At 42.8% G+C, this 22591-nt stretch overlaps 1 protein-coding gene across 1 annotated transcript in view; it reads right to left on the bottom strand.

Moving 5' to 3' along the window:
- The window catches only part of LOC137328402 (janus kinase and microtubule-interacting protein 1-like), a 244443-nt gene that overhangs the window by 63753 nt on the left and 158099 nt on the right, over nucleotides 1-22591 (bottom strand). The window contains exons 10-12 of the mRNA XM_067994334.1: nucleotides 6937-7056; nucleotides 2970-3098; nucleotides 1577-1660 (exon numbers count right to left, since the gene is read on the bottom strand). Coding sequence (XP_067850435.1) covers nucleotides 1577-1660; nucleotides 2970-3098; nucleotides 6937-7056 — 333 coding nt within the window. The remainder of the gene's footprint in view (nucleotides 1-1576; nucleotides 1661-2969; nucleotides 3099-6936; nucleotides 7057-22591) is intronic.

Genomic DNA, 22591 nt, shown 5'->3' with positions numbered 1-22591 from the left:
TTACGCTCAAAGCCCTCTACACCAATTGGACACCATGGTCTAACAAGTGGCTCTTGTGTCCAACAGGACAATTGGAAGAAAACGCAACGGAGGCCGTGTTTCCCTCATTTGAATTTAATTTGCATGCGCCCACCCACATGTAGGTATGTGCACTTTAGACCGCTGAGTGTACCGACCAGGAAATCGAAGGGGGAAGAGAGGGGGGGCAGTGCAGCACAGCACAGCACATCCTCAGGCAACAATGCCCCAGATCTGTCTGAAAAAAAATCATTGTAGGAGGGGTGGGTGGTGGAAGGAATCAGGAAATCTGGCCCACTGTTCCTCCTTGCTGTATTCTCGCTTTCTTGAATTCAAGAATCATCACACTGTCTTACTCTTTCCTGGAACCATAAAACTGTGGAACTCCTTCTCTCCCTTATTCTTTTCTTCTTCATACAATTTAAAAGTTTTTAAAACCCGGCTTGGTTTCACATAACCACTTCTTGATTTACCTCGTCTCCTCTCCTTTTCATACTCATCAGTTTTACATCTGAGTGAGTGTTTGCTGCACTGAAACAGGATGTCTAAAACAAATCTGGAACTGCACACAGAGCAGGTCTGTAAATGTCCATCAGACCAGTAACTGCTCTGTATCCACAGTACATATATATATATACACACAAAGGACATTGCTAAGCATCATTTTGCTTAAAAGTGGTCAGTGTCACATCACTTATAGGCAACCAAGCCAGTGACCACAGCGTTTGTGATTAAGAAAGGATCTGCAGTGTAAGTAAAGAATTGTAATGAATATCCTGGCACCAGAACATGCAAAATACAAGGTATTTTCTAATTATGCAAATTTAACGTATTAAGTATCTTTGTTCTGAATTTCAAAGCGGAAGAAATAATGAAGAAAAAAGAAAAATGCTGCAAGCCATAATTCCTCAACTGGCTGGGGGAAAAAAATTGGAAACAATTTTCATAATCAGGATCAATAGAAAGAGCAAAAAGAAAGTAATTTAATTTCTTGATGTTGCACCATTTTTAAATACAGCATTGAAACTATCGTAACAGAATTGGCACAGCATGAAGCCCTTCACTCAAGTCTCAGTACTGAGCGAGGGAAGCTTTAATGGCCAGTCAGTACTCATCAGCGAGTGTGGCGCTTTGGCTTCCGACTGGCAAAAGAGCCTTCTGGAGATTCAAGGGCCTGAGTATGATGTTTGGGGGAGGGAGGGAAGCAAAACAAGCTTGTGGCCTGCAAAGGTTTTTGAGAAGGTGGTCAGAGGTTTATTTTTTATAAATTAATAGGTCGATTCAGTATGGTTTGTACATCCTGTTAGAATCACTTTTCCTGAGACATGCTTAGTTGTGATGTGTGAATTCAACAGCCAAGCCACGTTTAATTACCACTTAATTGTTTGGGAAAGTTGGAGCTGTGTTTAGCGACTGAAAGGTTGTACAATGCTGCAAACTAGATTTTACAAGATCTCCCAAGAAGTTAACGGTTACCATTCATGAAAAGTAAACCAAGGATGCCGGTACACATCAGTATTACAGCCATTTCCACACGCAAATTCTCAGAGCCTTTTACCTGCCCTTTCTCAGCAAGCGATTTTTCCAGGTCTTCAATTTTTGCTTGACATCGTAGGTGATCAGCTTGTAGCTGTTCACGAGTCTGTTAAGATAAAATTACAATTCAACATAGAAATTGGGCATTTATCCCATCGTATCTGTGCTGGTTCCTTACTGGAGCAATTCAAAACTACCCTGCTGTCACCCCATCTGCTTCAAATGCCTACTCTTCCCCGAAAGAATGCAATGGTCTCTACTTCAATGACTCCCTGTTAAAAATATTCCATGCTCTAACAACTCCGTGTGTACAAGTTTCTCCTAACCTCATTCCTTGCTCTCTCAGCAGCAATTTGAAATTGACGACCCTGTGTTACTGACTCCCCAACCATTGGAAAGATTTTCCCTTTTAACTGTACTGAATCCCTTCATAATTTAAAAAAATGACCACTTACACTCACTCCTCACTTGTGGGCAATTTATAGTGCACACATATCCAGACTTGATACACTGAGTAACACACAAGCGCAAAGAATTAACTTGGGAAAGTTGACATTGTTCATCATTACCATTCTTAAGAAGTCGAAAATTCAATGGCAGTGCGAAACACAAGGGCCTCTAACTTCCTGTCTAGTTATGTGGGTAAATTGGCATAAAATGTGCCACAGGAGCTTTCCCCCTTCCGCCCACACCTCAGCCAGGCACCCCGGCAGTGCCATAAATGACCCTGGTGCCCATTCAAAATATTTAAATGCCCCCTGACCCCAGGATATGGGTTGAGATCAGACATACAACTGGTTGGAAGTTCCGTCCCATTGGAGGTCTGACACCATTGTGGCATCACAGGAATTTCTAGACCCAAAAGTCTTAAATCCCAGATTATGTAAAGCTGTTATTGCTTCTTGTAACCATCACCATAACTTGCAAGAGGCTTCTATTTATTTTTCAATTTACTATCTTAACTTCACTCCCCAAATCAAACTAAAGTTGAAGTACAAAAAAAGTCATATGTTTGAGGCTGTTTGTGATTCCATACAACCCTAAACTGACCAAAGTAGAATAGACTCGTGCAGATCATATCATTGCATTTTCAAAGGTTTTTCAGGCAGGCTTGGTTCCTGGAATGACTGGTGCTGAGATCTGTTTTAGAGATACTATACGGCCAACCAGGAATGTTCACTCTGTATCAGGTACAATTTTTGTATGGTCATGCTCAAAAAAAGATAACATTTTCAAAGATTTTTTTTGTGGCTATATGCTGGATGGTGGGAATGATACTATATTACTAATAGAGTTTGCTGAGTGGTGATGCTGTTGGCATAAAGGGGAAAAGATGGAAATTGAGGGAGGAGAGAGGGTTTTGCCAAAACAATGCCACTTCTAGATTAAAAGGCCCACCCACATCTTTTACCTACCCTGGTTTCTCGCTCTACATCGAGTGTTCCACCAACTTGTTCCTGAAGCAGTGCATAAGCTCTCTGGAGAGCCTGGTATTCTCTCGTAAGCTGACGGAATCTCAATTCCGATTCTTCCCTGGTAATGGTCTATTAAAAGAGAGGGAACGTATGGAATTAGTCATCAATTCACAAGAGGAGTTTATAAAGAAAACTAAATGCAAGCGTTTGTTCACCTTTTTTGATCTGAGGATGCAAACAAACAATTACTGTATTTAATAGGAACATAGGAACAGGAGTAGGCCATTCAGCCCCTCGTGCCTGCTCCGCCATTTGATAAGATCATGGCTGATCTGTGATCTAACTCCATATACCTGCCTTTGGCTCATATCCCTTAATACCTTTGGTTTCCAAAAAGCTATCTATCTCAGATTTAAATTTAGCAATTGAGCTAGTATCAATTGCCGTTTGCGGAAGAGAGTTCCAAACTTCTACAACCCTTTGTGTGTAGAAATGTTTTCTAATCTCGCTCCTGAAAGGTCTGGCTCTAATTTTTAGACTGTGCCCCCTACTCCTAAAATCCCCAATAACAGCATAGGAATCTCCTCCAGCTCCAGTCCTCTTTTCAGTTTGAATCCAATAGTTTCTAAAACTGATTTTTCCTACCACAAGTATGTATCCCACTATTCCTTGTTGAGTCAGGAATTGATCCAATTCTATACTGACAGTTTCAAAGGAGTCAATATTCATTGCGCTATGTGGCAGTCCATTCTGTAAGTTGATGCCTTTACGCGTGAAGAAATTGCTTCTTAAATTTAGCTGGTGGCTTGCTGTTTATAATACCATCCTCAGGATTGTCTGGCCTGGCTTTCCAAAAAAAAACCCTCTCGAATCTTCACTTGTAATCTCTTAACCATTTCCCTACATTGCCTGCCGTCGATCATTTATCCCATTTACATATAACCACCAAGGGTTCTGTTTCAGTTCCTTTCCAAATATCATGTCCCTTTATCTGTAATGCAACTCACCATGTCCCTGGTAAATAGAAAAAGCATCAGTGCTCCCAAGTTGCACACTCACTAACAGCAGCACCAATTAAGCACGTGCTCTCACCACTGCCACTGTCACCACAAACAGCAACATCGGCCGAGCACACACTCAAAAATCTGACCCAGCATAACCAACTCACTGCAATTTCGATACTCATCGGTACTGCTGCGATAGTCAGGTTCACTTGTAAGTTAATCACATACAATAAATAAAGAAAAACACAGCAAATTTGCCAGTATCTGAAAAGAGAAACTCAGGTTTATGTTTCGAGTAGAGACTCCCGCTGAACCTATCTTTTCGAATGCTCACAAACCTTTTCTGTCTTTATTTCAGATTTTCAGCAATTGCAGTTTTTTTTCTTTTAAACATATACCTGTTATTAGCCAGATAACCTTTATTTATTAAGCTATAAGGCAATTTGTCGGACGTTGCTGATAAGGATCTGTGTTGAATTCTGTAAATTTTCACAATTTTAAGGAACAGAAAGAAAGCAGTTAGTCAGTAGGACATTGCCATAATACTAGATATTGTCCGTGAACCAGATTCATTTGGAATTAGGATTCATTAATCCCCCTCTCCCTGATGGTCCATCTCTAAAACAAAATTCTATTTCACAGCCACAATTCCCCAGTGAGCTCCTGATGTCAATTATGCCATCATAGGGGGATTGGGGGGGGGGGGGGGGGGGTTGCTGACAGGCAAAGGAAAATTGCTTCCTAAAATTACAAAGCGATATTGATAGATTAGGTGAATGGGCAAAACTGTGGCAAATGGAATTCAATGTAGGCAAAAAAGGATAGAACAGGGTACTTTCTAAATGGTAAAAAGTTAAAAACAGTGGCTGTCCAAAGGGACTTAGGGGTTCAGATACATAGATCATTGAAGTGTCATGAACAAGTGCAGAAAATAATCAATAAGGCTAATGGAATGCTGGCCTTTATATCTAGAGGACTAGAGTACAACGGGGCAGAAGTTATGCTGCAGCTATACAAAACCCTGGTTAGACCACATCTGGAGTACTGTGAGCAGTTCTGGGCACCGCACTTTCGGAAGGACATATTGGCCTTGGAGGGAGTGCAGCGGAGGTTTACTAGAATGATACCAGGACTTCAAGGGTTAAGTTACGAGGAGAGATTACAGAAATTGGGATTATATTCCCTGGAGTTTAGAAGGTTAAGGGGTGATCTGATCGAAGTTTATAAGATATTAAGGGGAACAGATAGGGTGGATAGAGAGAAACTATTTCCGCTGGTTGGGGATTCTAGGAGTAGGGGGCACAGTCCAAAAATTAGAGCCAGACCTTTCAGGAGTGAGATTAGAAAACATTTCTACACACAAAGGGTGGTAGAAGTTTGGAACTCTCTTCCGCAAACGACAATTGATGATAGCTCAATTGCTAAATTTAAATCTGAGATAGATAGCTTTTTGGCAACCAAAGGTATTAAGGGATATGAGCCAAAGGCAGGTATATGGTTAGATCACAGATCAGCCATGATCTTATCAAATGGCGGAGCAGGCACGAGGGGCTGAATGGCCTACTCCTGTTCCTATGTTCCTTCCTATGTTCCTAATGGGAAGGGGGAACCAATGGAAAGGAAAGCATCTATTGGCGAACAGTCCCAAAATGGAGTGCCAATGGTAGAGGCCTGGCAGCCGGTCTCCTGGCCACACACTCAACCAAGTTATGTTAGTAGCACAAGGTGACATGCAGAGGGGAAGCAGAGAAAATAAATTGTTTGACAATGTGCACTCCCAGACCAGTAGGAAATGCATAACTTATTTTTTTTTTCGTTCATGGGATGTGGGCGTCGCTGGCGAGGCCAGCATTTGTTGCCCATCCCTAATTACCCTTGAGAAGGTGGTGGTGAGCCGCCTTCTTGAACCGCTGCAGTCTGTCTGGTGAAGGTTCTCCCACAGTGCTGTTAGGAAGGGAGTTCCAGGATTTTGACCCAGTGACGATGAAGGAACGACGATATATTTCCAAGTCAGGATGGTACGTGACTTGGAGGGGTGACTTGCAGGTGGTGTTGTCCCCATGTGCCTGCTGCCCTTGTCCTCATAGGTGGTAGAGGTTGCGGGTTTGGGAGGTGCTGTCGAAGAAGCCTTGGCGAGTTGCTGCAGTGCATCCTGTGGATGGTACACATTGTAGCCACAGTGCGCCGGTGGTGAAGGGTGTTATTATGCCCAGCTGCCAAATCACCAGGGTGCTGAATAATAAAGACTAGGAATGTCCCCGGTTCAATCCTTAGTCGCTGCTGAGATAGCCAGGATTTCTGTTCCAATTGGCCTCCAATGACTCCAACTGGAAAGTGTGCAAGTGTGGATAGAGGAGGATCAGCTGTGATGCCCTCGAAGGTAAAATAGTTCACTCACACTCACTGTCTACTCTCAAACATGAAGAATGGCCACATGGGCATGGTCAGCCAGAACTGGCAGTGGTCACGGAACCATACTCTAGCATGAGGCACCACTTTGAGCAGAGGAGGGTTAAGATTGCAAAATTGGAAACAAAAAGATAAGCATTGAAAAAAATTGCAATCACCTCTTCAATTATTGTCATTTGATTATCAGGGAGATGGAGAGACAACAATTGAGGGTCAGGTAGAAGACCAGTCCCACCGCCACCCCACCAGAAAAGAGGGACGTCCTGCCCCTCATTTCTTTTTTCATCCTTTGTTCGTGAGCAATGCCATGGGAGATCAACTAGGAGAGGTGAAAGTCACATCTCCATGAAAGCAAAGTTTTTTCTTAAAATAAGGTTTTCTGTTTCCTTTCGCAGATGTTCTACTCTTGTAGTACACTAATGACAGGCTGCACGAATAAGCTTGGATTTGTACTTTTTTCAATCCAGATTAGCCTAATACATATTGATTCAGGATTTCAAAGTTCATTCACAGCCCCTGCCCAATTGTTAGACGAACAGTGTAAAGTCATTCACCTCATCTAGGTCTTCTTCTGGAGTTGCTGGCGTCCTGTCAGTTGTATACGACGCTACCGAAGAGGTTTCTGAATCAACCGATTCCTCATCAAATCCAAAAAATGTCTCGACAACATGCCTCTGAAAAAAAAGAGAATAAAAATACTGATGAAAGTTTAACCATTACCTAGGTTCTCATGAACTTCACTATTTTTGTCAAACATTTCTTCTCTATCTTTCCTTTGTGGTACCAACTCAGTGTAAATGCACCATTCAGTAAGTTATCATCAGACTGTTCCTTCATGTCTGTTAACAGTCAGCTAAGGAGCAGCATTTGTAGAGCTGCTGGAGCATATTCCTTTGTTATTAGGTCAGAGAGACCTACTCAGGATGGAAAATTGTGATGGGGAGAAATTAGAGGGGCTTCATACCCCACAAAAATAATAAAGATTTCATCCCACTTCCACTTTAAACAGTTTCATTCTCAAAAGGTTTTAAAAAGGTAGGGAGTACAGTCGCTAAGTTATTGGACTAGTTATCTAGAGGCCTGGACCAATAGTTCAAATCCCACCTGGAAATAAAAAAAGCTGGTATCAGTAAAAGTGACCATGAAGCTGTCAGATTGTTGTAAAAACCCAACTGGTTCACTGATGTCCTCTAGGGAAGGAAACCTGCCGTTCTTACTTGCCTGGCCTATACGTGACTCCAGTCCCACACCAACATGGTTGACTCTTAACTTCCCTGTGAAGTGGCCTTGCAAACTACTCAGTTTTATTGAACTTCTGCACACAGTGATTCAAGAAGAAGCCTCACCACCACCTTCTCAGGGCAACCAGGGATGGGCAATAAATGCCAATCTTGCCAGCGATGCCCACATCCCAAGAATTTAAAAAAGACCAATTTGTGCAAGGCCATGCAGCTAGTCCCTGTCCTCAATTAATGTAGAATGCACTAGTGAACACAGATTCCCTTTGATCTGTTATTCATACTACCCTAAGCCATTCTTTTTATTAAAATTATATATTAGTTACTATTTACAGGTTTATCAGAAAATGATTAACACAACTTTAGAAAAATGCAGCAAAACCATTTATCTTTGGTCAGTTTTGATGACTGAGGTCTCTGTTTTTAACAAGAGGCTGGGCAACTAAAAAGAATTCACCATGGTATTTGTCTTAGCAACAAAGATGTGTGATAATCCTAAACCCTGGGTCTTCAGGGAACGACAGTAGTCACTTGGCAATGCAAGCACGTTACTGAACTCTTCACAGACTGCAGAACCCATTAGGAGAGATCTGCTTCTGCATTTTAACAAACTCAAAATGTCATCATCGCTTGAGCAGAGGCATTTAGTTGACTTTTTGTCTCTGATTTTATTATCCCTTTTATCACATAGCATCACGGTTTCACCACAGTCACCACCAAATCCACACTGTTCAGTTCTGAATTCTAACAGTGACAGTTTAAATTCAAATTGAACAAATCCATGTAAATGCACAATGCAAAAGTCAGGTTGCAACACAGTTGGAGACTGGACTGGGCAGGATGGTGATTGTACCAGGTGCTGGGACACAGTTAGAGACAGGAGAGAACAGTCACTGTCCTGTCCCTGTGTCCCAGGGCCTGGTACACTCATTCTCTTGTCCTGTGTGTAACTGAGCCTCAGGGCCTGGTTCATTTGGTCCTTCTCCAGAGGCTCTGATAATTCATTTCCTGGCAGCCCTCAACTGCCCCACTCTCTCCTCTGCCTCACTCTCCATCGTTCAGCCGCGCATCGTCCACGATCCAGGCCAAACGGCTGCCCCCCACCTCACGGGATTGGAGGATTCTGGCTGCCAGTCAACGTTTGTCATTTTAAAATGGAGAGCAACAGCGAGTAAGACTACCCACAATCCCCTGCTAGAAACCATTCTATTTGCAACAGTCAGACAAGCTATTTTGGTAGCTGTCATACTAGCAGTACAAAGTGGTGGGGAGGGGGGGCGGAAGAGGAGAGGAGAGGGTTAAGCTGGCTGTCCACTTGAAAACGGACAATTGGCAACAGACTATGCACTTTGTTTCCTTTAGTTTCTTTCCCCTATAATAAAATTGATAGATTATTAGGTATACCTGAATTTTACATCATGATAAGTTCACTTCCCATTGCACTCATTGTAACAACTACTTTTCCAATGTCATACTTGAGGCTACTGGTTTCTAGTTTTCATAGGAAAACAAACTGAATTGTGGACTATGATCCCAAAACACTAATAAAAATCCAAATATCCAATGCATTATAAAGGATTTTAACTGATTCCTTTGCCTTGAAGCAGTGGTCTTGGTCATGGACCTTTATTAGGGCTGTTTTTTCAATTTTGTGTAGTTTTAGAGTTGTCATTCTGTTTTGGAGCTGTCTCTGCTTTTTTGAAGCTGGTCATCAACTTTTCTGAGTTTTGTAGGTTGGTATGTTTGTAAACTGCTCCAGCCAATATGCTGAAAGTACTTTTAATGAGCCAAGGAAGGAACAATGTGGAAGCTTTGCCAGTTGAATCAGTCAACTTCAGACTGAGAAAGTTTGCTTCTTCCGCACCCCCTCCCCAAACAAGAATTTTTCCCATTGGTAAAATAAAGCATACAAGAACAGAGGATTGGTCTGTAGAATGAGATTAGAAACAATCACATGACCTCAATATAAAATTCCTGACAGAAGCACTGGCTTCTCCTAAGGTACATGGTTGAACCAGAAATCATTCCATCATATGATAATACCAGGCACTGTACATACCTCCTGTACAGGTTATGGTCAGAATGTAATCTCCCAGCATTTACACTTCTGGTTGCTAGATTCAGTTAATGTGCTGCATGGCATAACCAGCTGACACACATACTGAGTCTGCCTTTCCTGCTGAAGAAGGATCATGATGTGGAGATGCCGGTGATGGACTGGGGTGGACAAATGTAAGGACTTGCACAACACCAGGTTATAGTCCAACAGTTTTATTTTAAATCACAAGCTTTCGGAGCTTACCTCCTTCGTCAGGTGAGTGAAGGGATTCTAAAAACGCATAGCATATATAGTCAGAGAACAATGCCTGGTGATTACAGATAATCTTTCCAACTGCCCCCTATAACACCTCGCCTGGGAGACGATCACAGCAATCAAAGGTGTCGTTGGTGTTCAGACAGGTTAGCCACGGAAAACATTACATCCCAGTATACTGAATACACAATGGGTCAGATTACAAAGACAGAGAGAGAAAGAGACCCGAAAGGCAGAGAGAGAGAGAGAATGTCCAGCTGTATTAAAAACAGATAACTTTTTTTTCGCTGGTGGGGTTACAAGTAGCGTGACATGAACCCAAGATCCCGGTTGAGGCCATTCAGTCATTCATTCTAGTCTTGATATCAATTATTTGGTTTGTAGCAAATCCGATTCAAAGGGCAAGAGTCAAGAGTTTTTATTGTAAACTACATTCAGAGAAAAGAACAACACAGTGTATACTTCACCACTCAATTGCAAATTTGAAGATTTAGTAAAAATAGTGCTTTAGTCACTAACTGTCACCTCTTAAAACAAGTTTGAAACACAGAAGCAAACATGAAGGACTCACTTCAAAGAAGTCTACGCTCCTACTTTGAAAAAGGGAAAGAACCTCCATCAGCCTCAATTCACCTCAGTAAATTACAATTCTTGGCACCAATAATCAAACGACAAACTTATTTCAACTTTCAGTGACCCAGCATGGAGAGTAAAACCTCATTTCTGATGCTAGATTGTGATGCAATCTGGCCAGGTGGAGTTGACAAATGGACATTTTTTTCCTTCATCAGAGTATTAAAAGAATGAAGAGCAACCTGATATGGGAGATTTGACATGAAGTGTGTGAAGCATTACTACAGCAAGAATACGTCACAACCATTGATCCATGCCATACTTAAACTGCTGAGTATACTGACCAAACATAACACAATTATATATATTTTTGGAGACAGCACAGCACCACAATGGAGAGGCTAACCTCTCTATTACTTTACATATTGTCTGTGTATATTCACATTCATTTTATACAGTGAGCAATGAGCAACAGAGATATTAGCTGATGGTTTTATTCTCTTATATTTCTGACAAGTACCATGAAAACTAATGTGTAGCCTGAAGCAAAAGAAAAAAATGGTGTTTATGTGGGTTGTGAGGTGATATGTGACATGATGCATAGTTCTATTCTCTCCAATTTTTCTTTCGAAGAATGGTCTGCCATTTACTGCATGAAGCCCTTTCAGGCCGAACACGTTTTATTATTTTAGTTCAAGGCCATGATAAAAGAAAATATACACCAGAGTATATAGAAATAGTAAAGTCTATTTCCTCCTCTGTAACATTGCCAGACTCCTCTTTTCCATCATAGGATTGATTGGAAACCATGAAAACAAACGTGGCCATCATAATGATGGTAGTAACAGAAAATACAAACTCTACATTACTCAATTAATTGTAAAGCACTTTGGGTCATCCTGGGGTCGTGAAAGGTGCTATACAAACACAAGTTCTTATTATTATATCATTCAACAAACAAACATATTTAAGGGTGTGTTAAAAGTCTACAGGAATTCTTTGGGGTCCTGTTAACAATGTAAACTACTCAAGCTTCATTCTCAGGGTTTAGCCACATCACTGGGATCCCTCAAAAGGTTTTAGAGCCACATAAAGAAAAATTAACGTTAACAGCATCAGACTGACTGCAGTTTTTGCCCACCAATCCCCTGAATCTAAACATTTACATGGCAAGTGGTACATGGTAACCATCCTCTAGTGTAAACAACTTAATGAGGAATCAGAGCTACATCAAGGGCTTAATTAGTTTCAAAAGTCGTAAATAGCAAGAAACTAAACAATCTTTAATCTATTTCATTGCAAAGTCTTTCCATTTCCCTCAAATGCATAGTTCTAAAAATAGCAACAGGACCAGCTTAAAATTAAACAAAATGAGGCACCTCCACGAGCATCGCAAAAAAATGATTTAACAAACACAAAAAGAAGAGAAAGTTTCAATACCAAATTTGAAGTTGTACTGCCTGCAACCCTGCTGAAGTATTAAGGAAACAGAGATAAGGCAGAACAGTTTCTAGCTTTTTGTGCTTTCGAATAATTGAAAGCTGTTTCTAAGACTTAGATTAGGCTTAGATTTAACCGGCAGGTTCTAGACTTCAATGGAAATAAAAATCGAGAGAGATGTAAAAGGGGCCACTGATTCGCTATCCCCAGTTTAACACTATGGCACAAAGTCAACGTCAAAATCTACCCCCATGGGTCCAGAATACAGTCTTGGCAGTTAGCCATCAGGATATAGTATTGATAAAATATCTAATACCATGGCATCAGTTCCAGCTCTATCCATTTTTGACTGCTATCAGGACTAAGAAATATATAAACCACTTCAATAGCCTAAGTACAAAGAGTGCACTACAGAATATGTAGCTTATAGAAAACTGAGCAAGGTATTAACTCACTCATGAGGTACCAGGTCTTCCTCAGGGGTATTCATTCTGCATTTCAAAATACTTTGACACTCAAATATATAATGTGAACGGTTTCTTTCCTTCCTCCAGAGTAGAATAGACACCTGTTTAATAATCATTTTTGTGGAGACAAAGATTTAATTTCTATGATGGGATTCACGGTGGGAACTATTGTGGGGGGGGGGGTGAATGGCCATCTGTGAAAATCATACAACAGTGAAGAGACAAAACCTTCAGGGGAGGACAGCAGGGAGGAAAAATTGGTGAAGAAAAACAAACAAAAGAAAACAATCCTGTGCTGAGTCATGTAGCTTGGATTTAGCTGAGTGATGAGTTTAGGGAATTAAAATGCTGCTAACAATTAAGGATTTGCAGTTGAAACTGCAGCCTAGCTCTCCGTGGTTCACTGGTGCCATAAATTTTATTTTTTGCACAGGAGTCAACAAATGTTCCTTTCCCTGTGAGAATTCTCAATATGGAAAGAAGAGTAGTTGGAGGGAGAGAATGTTATAATATATGGAAGACACCATCATTTTATTTAAATTTAACACAGCAGATAATAAAAATGGGATCCCACTTTCTTTCCATGTCGATTTTGTGATGTTAAAAAATCTTCACATGAGATCGTAGGTTATAAATTACCGTCAGCTATATGATTGCTGGTGATATTAACAGCTGAATACTTAACATCGTCTTATGGCTTTCCCATCTCTGCTATTTTAACAGAAATGTTAACCAGTTTATTTTCAGTTAATGTCTTCAGTAAAATTGTTGATAGATCAGTGTCATATAAATACATCAAGAAGTATCTGTTAATATCACCAATCACAGAGCCATGTTAATTTTCAGTATTTATATAATTTAACTTTTCAGTTAATAATTTTGTACATCACAGAATTACACAATCTTCCTTCCGACAAATAGTTTCTATGCATAAGTACTAGCATGCAAACTGCTCATTTTTTTTTGTTGATCCAATATTTATTGCTTAGAAACCAGAATACAACGCAGGTGTTTGTTTTTTTAAGATGGTTTTTGTGCTGAACAAGACGAGGGATGTTACTACTGAGAATGGAGCACCCAATGTCAGCATCAAGCACTCCCGGGTCAGCTATAACATGACTAGAAGTAGAATGAAGCTCCCTCTGCTCTGTATCAACGATGTCCCTCAGCCCCAATCTCGGTAAAAGAACTCTCAACTGTGACATTTCCCACATCGACCATCAGAACGTGATTGCCAATTTAGAGTAAATTTTCAGAGACTCATGAGAACACAGATCGGAAAATCAGATACAGAGATTAAGCATCCCTGATTCAGGAACCCTGACTTTCAAAGGAAATTGTGGGTGTGTTGGGGGCTGCGAAAATCGGGGAAATCCCGAGCAGGTGAGGAAGCCAGCTCCAACCTGCCGACTTCCGGGTGCCCCACAGTTAAAGCCGACGGGATGATAGTTAAAGAACCAAATGTACCTCATTGAGGTACTTAAGGTACTTTATTTCTGACGTAGTAGATAGTTAAAACAATTTTATACTCACCTGGGCAGCTTTCCCACAGCTTCTGATTCACGCCTGGTGAAACCAGACGTGAAGGGCCGGATCAGGCAAAAATAAACAAAATAAATTAAATAAAAAATCATTGCACAAAGTTAAAAAACAAAATAAATCTACCTTTCCACCCTGCTCCAATGTCCGATGTCCCCCTCTCCAATGTCCCCCTCTCCCCCCATGTCTCCCTCTCTGATGTCCCGCTCAGCCCTCGATGTCTCCCTCGCTGATGTGCCTCTCAGCCCCGATGTCTCCCTCTCCGATCTCCCCCTCTCCCCCCACCATGTCCCCCTCCGATCTCCCCCTCTTCCCCCCGATGTCCCTCTACGATCTCCCACTCTCCCCGCCTCGATGTTCCTCTCTGATCTCCCCCTCTCCCCCCCCCCGATCTCCCCCTCACCCTGCCGACCTTCCCCTCACCCTGCCGACCTTCCCCTCTCCCCCCCAGATCTTCCCCTCTCCCCCCCAGACCTTCCCCTCTCCCCCCCAGATCTTCCCCTCTCCCCCCCAGACCTTCCCCTCTCCCCCCAAATCTTCCCCTCTCCCCCCCAGATCTTCCCCTCTCCCCCCCAAGATCTTCCCCTCTCCCCCCCAAGATCTTGCCCTCTCCCCCCCAAGATCTTCCCCTCTCCCCCCCAAGATCTTCCCCTCTCCCCCCCAAAATCTTCCCCTCTCCCCCCCAAGATCTTCCCCTCTCCCCCCCAAGATCTTCCCCTCTCCCCCCCAAGATCTTCCCCTCTCCCCCCCAAGATCTTCCCCTCTCCCCCCCAAGATCTTCCCCTCTCTCCCCCAAGATCTTCCCCTCTCCCCCCCCCCAGATCTTCCCCTCTCCCCCCCCAGATCTTCCCCTCTCCCCCCCCAGATCTTCCCCTCTCTGTTCCAGTGCCGGATGACGACTCGCTCTCTCTCTTTCTCTCCCACACAACCTCGGCGTTGCAGCTCCTGTTGGCAACCAGCCTGTCAATCAGGCTGGCTGCCGGGCCCGAAACCCGGAAACAACTTTAATCACCATCAATTACCTCGCGATCGCGTCAGAAAAGGTACGTTTTTTTTATTCAGGTTCGCCACGCGCACCTTCACCACCCCCTGCCCCGCTGCCAACCCACCATCATTTCAAAATTGAGCTCATGGTGCTCCTGATTTTCTGCACCAGGAGTGGAGTCTCTAAAAATTTACTCAATGGCAAGTTTGAGCTGGGCACCATGTCTAGTAGTAACCAGATGCTGTTCAAACTTGTTCCACAGAGGACCGTTATAGCCAGCAGACAAAAAAGATTACATCCCACTAAACTAAAACTGAATTCAAATTCAAGTGTCAGAAATGAAAGGCCACCTAGATATACCCAGTCGTACTTGAACACGTCAAAGGCTCTGGGCTCAGGGCACCAGCACCAGCATTTCCACACAAATATGTTTGAGAACTAATTTAAGGGTTCTTTGCAGCATCTTTTTTTTCCCTGACGCAAAGATGATCTCACTTTTAACTTTAATAATTAGATTAAGGCCGTGCGTTGTGCCACAAAGTTTAAATACAGGAGTTTACAACCACAATTCACGGGATGGTGACCTCTTGTTGGCTATGCTGTCAGGGGATGGCATTTCCCACACAGAGGGAAGGTGAAACATTTCAGGTCAGTCACAAGCTGAGCACTATTGAATACTGCTGTGTCCCGGCTGTTTTAATGGAGCTTGGCATTGACCAGCTCCCCAGGCTTACGTTAACTTGAGTAATACTTGAAAGTCTACCTGACCTGAGATGTCAGGTCTCCACAGGGGCACAACCAGCAATTGAAATAATGATTTTCCCCTACAGTACAAGTTTAAAGACTTTTCCATAAAAAGACCCAGAGGGGGATGGGAAGGTGTGCACTGAAATTATTCTCTCCACCAACAATGCTGTCCTTTGAAAGGTGCGACTGAGCAGATGGTTCAGCAGTTCCTTATATTCTCCTCAACTCTGCTTCACGCATTCAGCATTGCCATTTTACTGGCCAACTTCAGACAAGATTAGCATTTATATGTACATATGCACATCAGCAAAGCTGAATGAGATTCATACTTTTTTTTCAGAATCATCTATATTCACTGCCTGGACTCGTTTTTAAATTCAAATGCAGTAGCTATCACCTTTTCGGTCGCATGGGGTTTTCATTCATGTCAAACAAGATGAAAAATCTCATTTCTATTACTCATATTAAAGATGTTACTGCTATTGTAGCTAAATTGGTTTATCGTTCTTAATTCATTTTTACATCATACCTTTCAGCATATTAAATTCAAACTGAGCTGCTAGCACTGTACTGAGCCCAAGAGAAAAAGAACGTGCAAATCGGGAAAGATGTTTTAAAAATGCACTCCTCCAGAACAGTATTTACAGTCAAAACATTTCTACTATCCTCCAATGAAAATATCTTTACATTTAATAAAGAAAGCAGAGGATGACATTGCCTCATAGAGATCTAGCTGACGCCCAAAACCTTCTCATACACACACACACACACACACACACATCAAAGCTCGGTGGGTTTTGTACAATCAGTATCTCATGCCAATCAGAGATAAAAACATATCCTCAATTGCTGGGAGGTCAGCCTTACCTTCATGCTTGTAAGTCATTTCTTGGCAGCCAGAGAAATACAGACAAACCAAAGCACACAGACAGATGAAAAAGGAAAAATACAGAACTAGCAGCAAATATTCCATTTTAATGCTGGATATACTTTGCAATATCTCGTTTGTTGAAACATTAGTGACTCTGCATTAATATGAGGAAGATGAGAAAACAATTACTAAATCTTCCATATAACTAAAAGGAACAACTGGTACTTTCTGGCTGCTAACGTCAGCCTAAAAATCTTCAGGTCTGTCTTTCCCCAGCTTCTTTGGTGCTGTTTGCTTCAGATGAATACTCAGGAAATATGAGCATGCATATCCAATACCAATACTTCTCAAGGCTCTTATGGAACACCCTCCTGGGACTTCTGGCCCCTCCTCCCATTTCACAGCTCTGTCGGCATTGTTGGTTCTGTACAACTGCATTCTCATCACAAACCAGAATCTCCCAGGCATCACCCCAATGAACCTGTGCAGCTATCTCTCTAGTGTGTAATGTGCATTGCTATATGAAAGTTATAGCCTACGTTTCGCATTTAAAATATAAAGAAGGCATCCATATTTTCATACTCCTAATGCTTTTAGCAACTTAAGAGGCAAGAAGATCTGAGAAAGAGGCACAAAAACCTGCAGAGTGAGAGTTCAGTATTAAAGTCCCTGTACTTTTCTCCTTTCTACCTGGTTAATTTCTACTTTCACTATTTACCTGGCATATTATGTCCAAACTTGCTCTGCAATCACATTCCACCAAAAACAATTTTGCTAAAAAATTCTACCAGTCATATTACAGCAAAAAAAGATTCTCCAAGATCGAGTTGTCATGACAGTTCCCCACACATCCCAGTATATAACCTTAAAAATAAAAGGGTTAAATTTCCGTGGCCATTCCCCCGATTAACTGCTGTAACTTCAGCGGAAGATCCACGGAAACCCCGTTTCTCCAGGGTCTCCATGGATCTTCCACCAAAGTTACAGCGATTGGGACAATCCCACAGAAATTAAATCCTAACATTTATAACATAATACAAACATATGCAACAAATCGGGAAAAACAATCGTAAAGTTACCCAGCAAATTCATCTCATATTCCAGTCCAACATTTCCTCTCACCCCACGCCCCTCACCAAGCCTCACGGAAATCCCTGACGCTTCATGGCCCAATCCACTCTGCCGAGATCCAACATCCTGAGCCAAGCAACCGTAAATACAGTTCCCATGAAGAGAACAATTTTACCGTGAAGCTGATGCGACATAAGTGAGCAACCAAACTGCAATTCCCAAAAGCCACTGTGCATCCCCAGTTCTTGGACTTCCCCTGCTCCCTCCCATCACCTGACAGCAGTCCCCAGTCAAACACTTTGTCACTTCCGCCCAGCCTCAACTTTGACCTTGCTGTCCCTTTTAGCAACTTAAAAGTCTCCCAATTTAGTTCAATTTTCTTGTTACTCATCCTGCCACTCTCCCTCCTGATACATGCTCCATCCACTACTCACCTTTAAAATGCTGTCCTACTCTCACCTCTTTACCTTTCAATATCAGTACCTTAGCTCCACTCACCTCTCCAGCCTCAGGCCCCGCTCCAATCTTTTCCACTTGCTCCATTCCCTCTTTTTGTTAAATACAGTTACAAGTAATGCAATCTCAGCATGTGCTTTGTTCTAACAGAAAACTACATTTCCCCTCTAGTGTATGGACGCATACACTACAGGCCCAGTATCACTTCTCCTAGTGTCTGGGGAACACTCATTTCCCAGGCTCCAGGGAGAGGAAAAGGGGATAGAGACACATTGTGCCAGGTCTCAACCACTTTGCATTGACCCAGGATTTCAATGGCTTCTGCATAAGAATGGAGCAAGGCCTCCACCTGCAAAGGCCCATCATTTGGATGCTAATGAGGCGGGACAGGGCATTCTCGGTCCTCTAGTCTCAATTTCCCATTTACAGTGATACTCCAGTGGGCCTTGTGCCAGGACCCCCTCATCACATTGGAGAGTCTGTGGGGGGCCTGGCAACTAGGAAAAGAGGACCAATCAGGTAATTGCCCTCCCTTTTAGTGCAAGCCAGAGTGGTCTTTGGTGCTTGGAACCTTTCTCTCTGCTGTTCTTCAACAGCATCCAGAAGGCCATAACACCAGTAGCCAGGCCTGCAGCTATGTTCCTTATTCCTCTCCCAATTTCCTGTGCATAGCCTTGCCAAGGACTGGGCCTGTGTCGGGGGTGTGACCGGGTCATGCTAATAGCCTGGCCCACCAGATTTCAGCATACCCTACCCTGAACAGGTAGCACACACATCCAGTGTACTCCAACTGTTCAGCACTCAGGTAAGGGGAAGGGGAGCAATATTGGGACCTGAATACTTCCTTTCTTTTATAATAGGATATCATATAAAAAAATAACTAGACCTTCTAAAACAAAATACGTAAACTTTTAAACAACAGTTCTTAGACAGAGAGGCCTCCCGTTCCATAAAGGGAGAAAATGAGTAGGCAGCTCTTAATCCTGGATATTGATCTGAATCATCCGCATTATCTGGTGAGAACCACTAAAATCAACACTATGTTCTGTCTACATAATATGATGAGATTCCAGTGGCGCAGTTACTTTCTTGAAGAAAGATAAATTTCTAGTCTTTGAGCAGTTACACTGGAACCAAGTTTGTAAGACATAGTGTAGATGAACGGTTTACTTGGGGTATTAGTTTTCCTCACGCATTATTTCTCAGTAGGATGCGGCCACCAATTTTGATTTCATTAGGCTGGGCATGGCGTTTTCGATCAACAGACGTCGTCATTTTTGCCTTAGCTTTATGATCTTTCTTTGTAACCTTATCATTTTGCTTGGAAGTGATTGGACTGTGGTTCTGAATTTGCAATGTCAGCCCAGATTAAGTGCTCAAATCCATGCTGGGGCTTGTACCCACAAATCTCGAATTCAGAGGTGAGAGTAATACCAAGTAAGCCGAGCTGACACTAGTCAGCAAACAGGATTATACACACACGTGGGTTGTGACTGTCAGTCAACAAGTCCCAGCAACGACTTAGTGAGACTGCTGTGAGTGACACAAAGGGTTTAAAAGCATTCTCCATCTTACATGGAAAGTACAGCACAGAAACAGGCCATTCGGCCCAACTGGTCCATGCCAGTATTTATGCCCCACACGAGCCTCCTCCCACCCCTCTTTATCTAACCCCATCAGAATAACCTTCTATTCCTTTCTCCCTCATGTGTTTATCTAACTTCTATTTCTCCAGTTCAAATGCTTAATGGAATCTGTTCTCTTCTAGGACTCAGCAAGGTCCTCTGGGTGAATTCTCCCCTAGCAACCAAAAAGGTCAGCTTCTCAGCTCAAAACCTCTTATGTCAGAACTACATAGCAAAAAGAGCACTACTACTAAGACAGATAGCAGTGGTGCAACTCCCCCTAATAAAATTACATGGTAGGCAATCCTTTAAAAACGGACAATGGTGCTTAAAGGCAACATTTTTACAATTAAGCAATGCATAGACCTGCTGGCTGTAGACATTTGGAAGCCTGCCTCCATTTTGTGTTCTAAAAATAGAATAAGATCCATCTGCCGACATCAGATTTAGAAACATATAATCACAACAGGACATAATTCTAATTTTTGTCCTATAAACTAACTTGTGTCCTTCAACTGCTGCAAATCTCTTGTGATCCAAGGTGAGCTTCTGTGTCTATAGTGCAATGTCTCAAAATTTGTTTAATTTTTTTTTAAGTTTAACATACTGTGTTCTAAGTGGCTTAACAGATTTTCTACTACATAGCGTGTTCGCGATCGATAAAAAGGTTTGATATTAATATAGTTGATGCTTCCTTTCAATCAACACCTGTGATATAACTAGAGTTTCTGTTCACATCAGCACCATTCCCATATTATACCATCTGTAGTGTTCATCTACGAACAATAATATCGCAGACAACTCGAGCGGTATCATTTTACTGTTTATCATTACAGCCTGTTCGTAGCACATATTTTAAATAGAATTTTTCAGTGCGCTTACTTTACATTCTCATGGGGACTACAAGCATTGGAACCACATTGCCAAAGTTTAAATTACATCAGTTTCTTGTAACATAATTTCAGAAGATGCTATTGCATGCTGCAGAACAAGCAAGCCACACACTTAGGAACATAGGAATTGCTAGACAAAAAAAAAATAGGTCCATCTAGTCCATCTTCTGCCATCCTGGTAGTCGTACGATACAACAATAATGGAGTTGTTTGTAATGAGTAGGGAAACAATCAAGATAAACACCATCAATACAGGCACGATAAACTACTAGTGATCAGAAATCTGAAGTATTACTGACAGGGCTCAGGCAAAAAAAAACGATGCTGAATCTGAGCTGATTTATCACATTCTCATGTTCTCCCTATCGATTAGGAGAATTACATAGGGGGGGAAAAAACAATTCGATGGGGCCTATTTTCGGGCACGGGTAGCATGATCCGTTATTACCCCACGCCCGATGGCCCCTACATGGAAACATAGAAAATAGGAGCAGGAGTAGGCCATTTGGCCCTTCGAGCCTGCTCCGCCATTCAATTATGATCATGGCTGATCCTGCATGATCCGTTATTACCCCACGCCCGATGGCCCCTACATAGAAACATAGAAAATAGGAGCAGGAGTAGGGCATTTGGCCCTTCGAGCCTGCTCCGCCATTCAATTATGATCATGGCTGATCCTCTATCTCAATACCATATTTCCACTCTCTCCCCATACCTCTTGATGCCTTTTGTGTCTAGAAATCTATCTAGCTCTTTCTTAAATATATTCAGTGACTTGGCCTCCACAGCCTTCTGTGGTAGAGAATTCCACAGGTTCACCACCCTCCGAGTGAAGAAATTTCTCCTCATCTCAGTCCTAAATGTCCTACCCCGTATCCTGAGACTGTGACCCCTCGTTCTGGACCCCCCAGCCAGGGGAAATATCCTCTTTGCATCCAGTCTGTCTAGCCCTGTCAGAATTTTATATGTTTTAATGAGATCCCCTCTCATTCTTCTAAACTCGAGTGAATACAGGCCGAGTCGACCCAATCTCTCCTCATACGACAGTCCTGCCATCTCAGGAATCTGTCTGGTGAACATTCGCTGCATTCCCTCTGTGGCAAGTATATCCTTTCTTAGGTAAGGACACCAAAACTGCACACAATACTCCAGGTGTGGTCTCACCAAGGACCTGTATAACTGCAATAAGACATCCTTGCTCCTGTACGCAAGCAGTATGTGAACTTCGTGCTGCCTGCTACTTACCATGATATCTCCGTGCAGCCAGCGCTAACCACACTGCTGAGAGGCTGCACGGAGAATGAATAAGTTGGAAATGGGACGTGTTCAGCGCATGTCATCAGCAGCCTGCACCTCTTAAAACAGATGTACGTTTTAAACGGGATATGCACAGTCCACTAGGAGGAGGGATAGATGGCCGCAAGGATGGCAGGACCGGCGCGAGAGAGGGCCCCACATTCTCGGATGATGCACTGGAGGCCCGGGTGGAGGGGTTGACAAAAGGAGGGCCAACATGTACCCGATGGGTGGCAGGAGACCCTCCGGACTACAGCTCCGCAAGCATTGGCAGGCTGTGGTCCAGGAAGTGAACGCTAGGAGCATGGCACCTCACACGTGGGTGCAGTGCCGAAAGAAGTTCAATGATTTGACACAAGTGGTCAAAGTGAGTGAATGCAAGTGACAAGTGGCACATCCAACCAACTGCACCACTTCACACATAACATCCCCTGACACCCACCCACCAACAAACACTGCCCATCCATACACAATGCTGCACTCGGCATGCTGCATCTCACCCGCATATAGTACCACACTTGCAGGCCACACAACCACCATTCACAGGTCACACACACTGGCAGCTATTCGACCATGACAGGCACATCACACACACCTTGCAGGATACTCACTGACACACCTTCCTCTGCCTTGTAGGAGACGGTGGCGCATAACAGCCAGCAGCAAGAGGGACCTGAGGATGGACGGGCACGCT

This window comes from Heptranchias perlo, chromosome 1 (assembly GCF_035084215.1).
Source record: "Heptranchias perlo isolate sHepPer1 chromosome 1, sHepPer1.hap1, whole genome shotgun sequence".
NCBI lineage: Eukaryota > Metazoa > Chordata > Chondrichthyes > Hexanchiformes > Hexanchidae > Heptranchias > Heptranchias perlo.
This window is presented reverse-complemented; position numbering and strand designations above follow the sequence as displayed.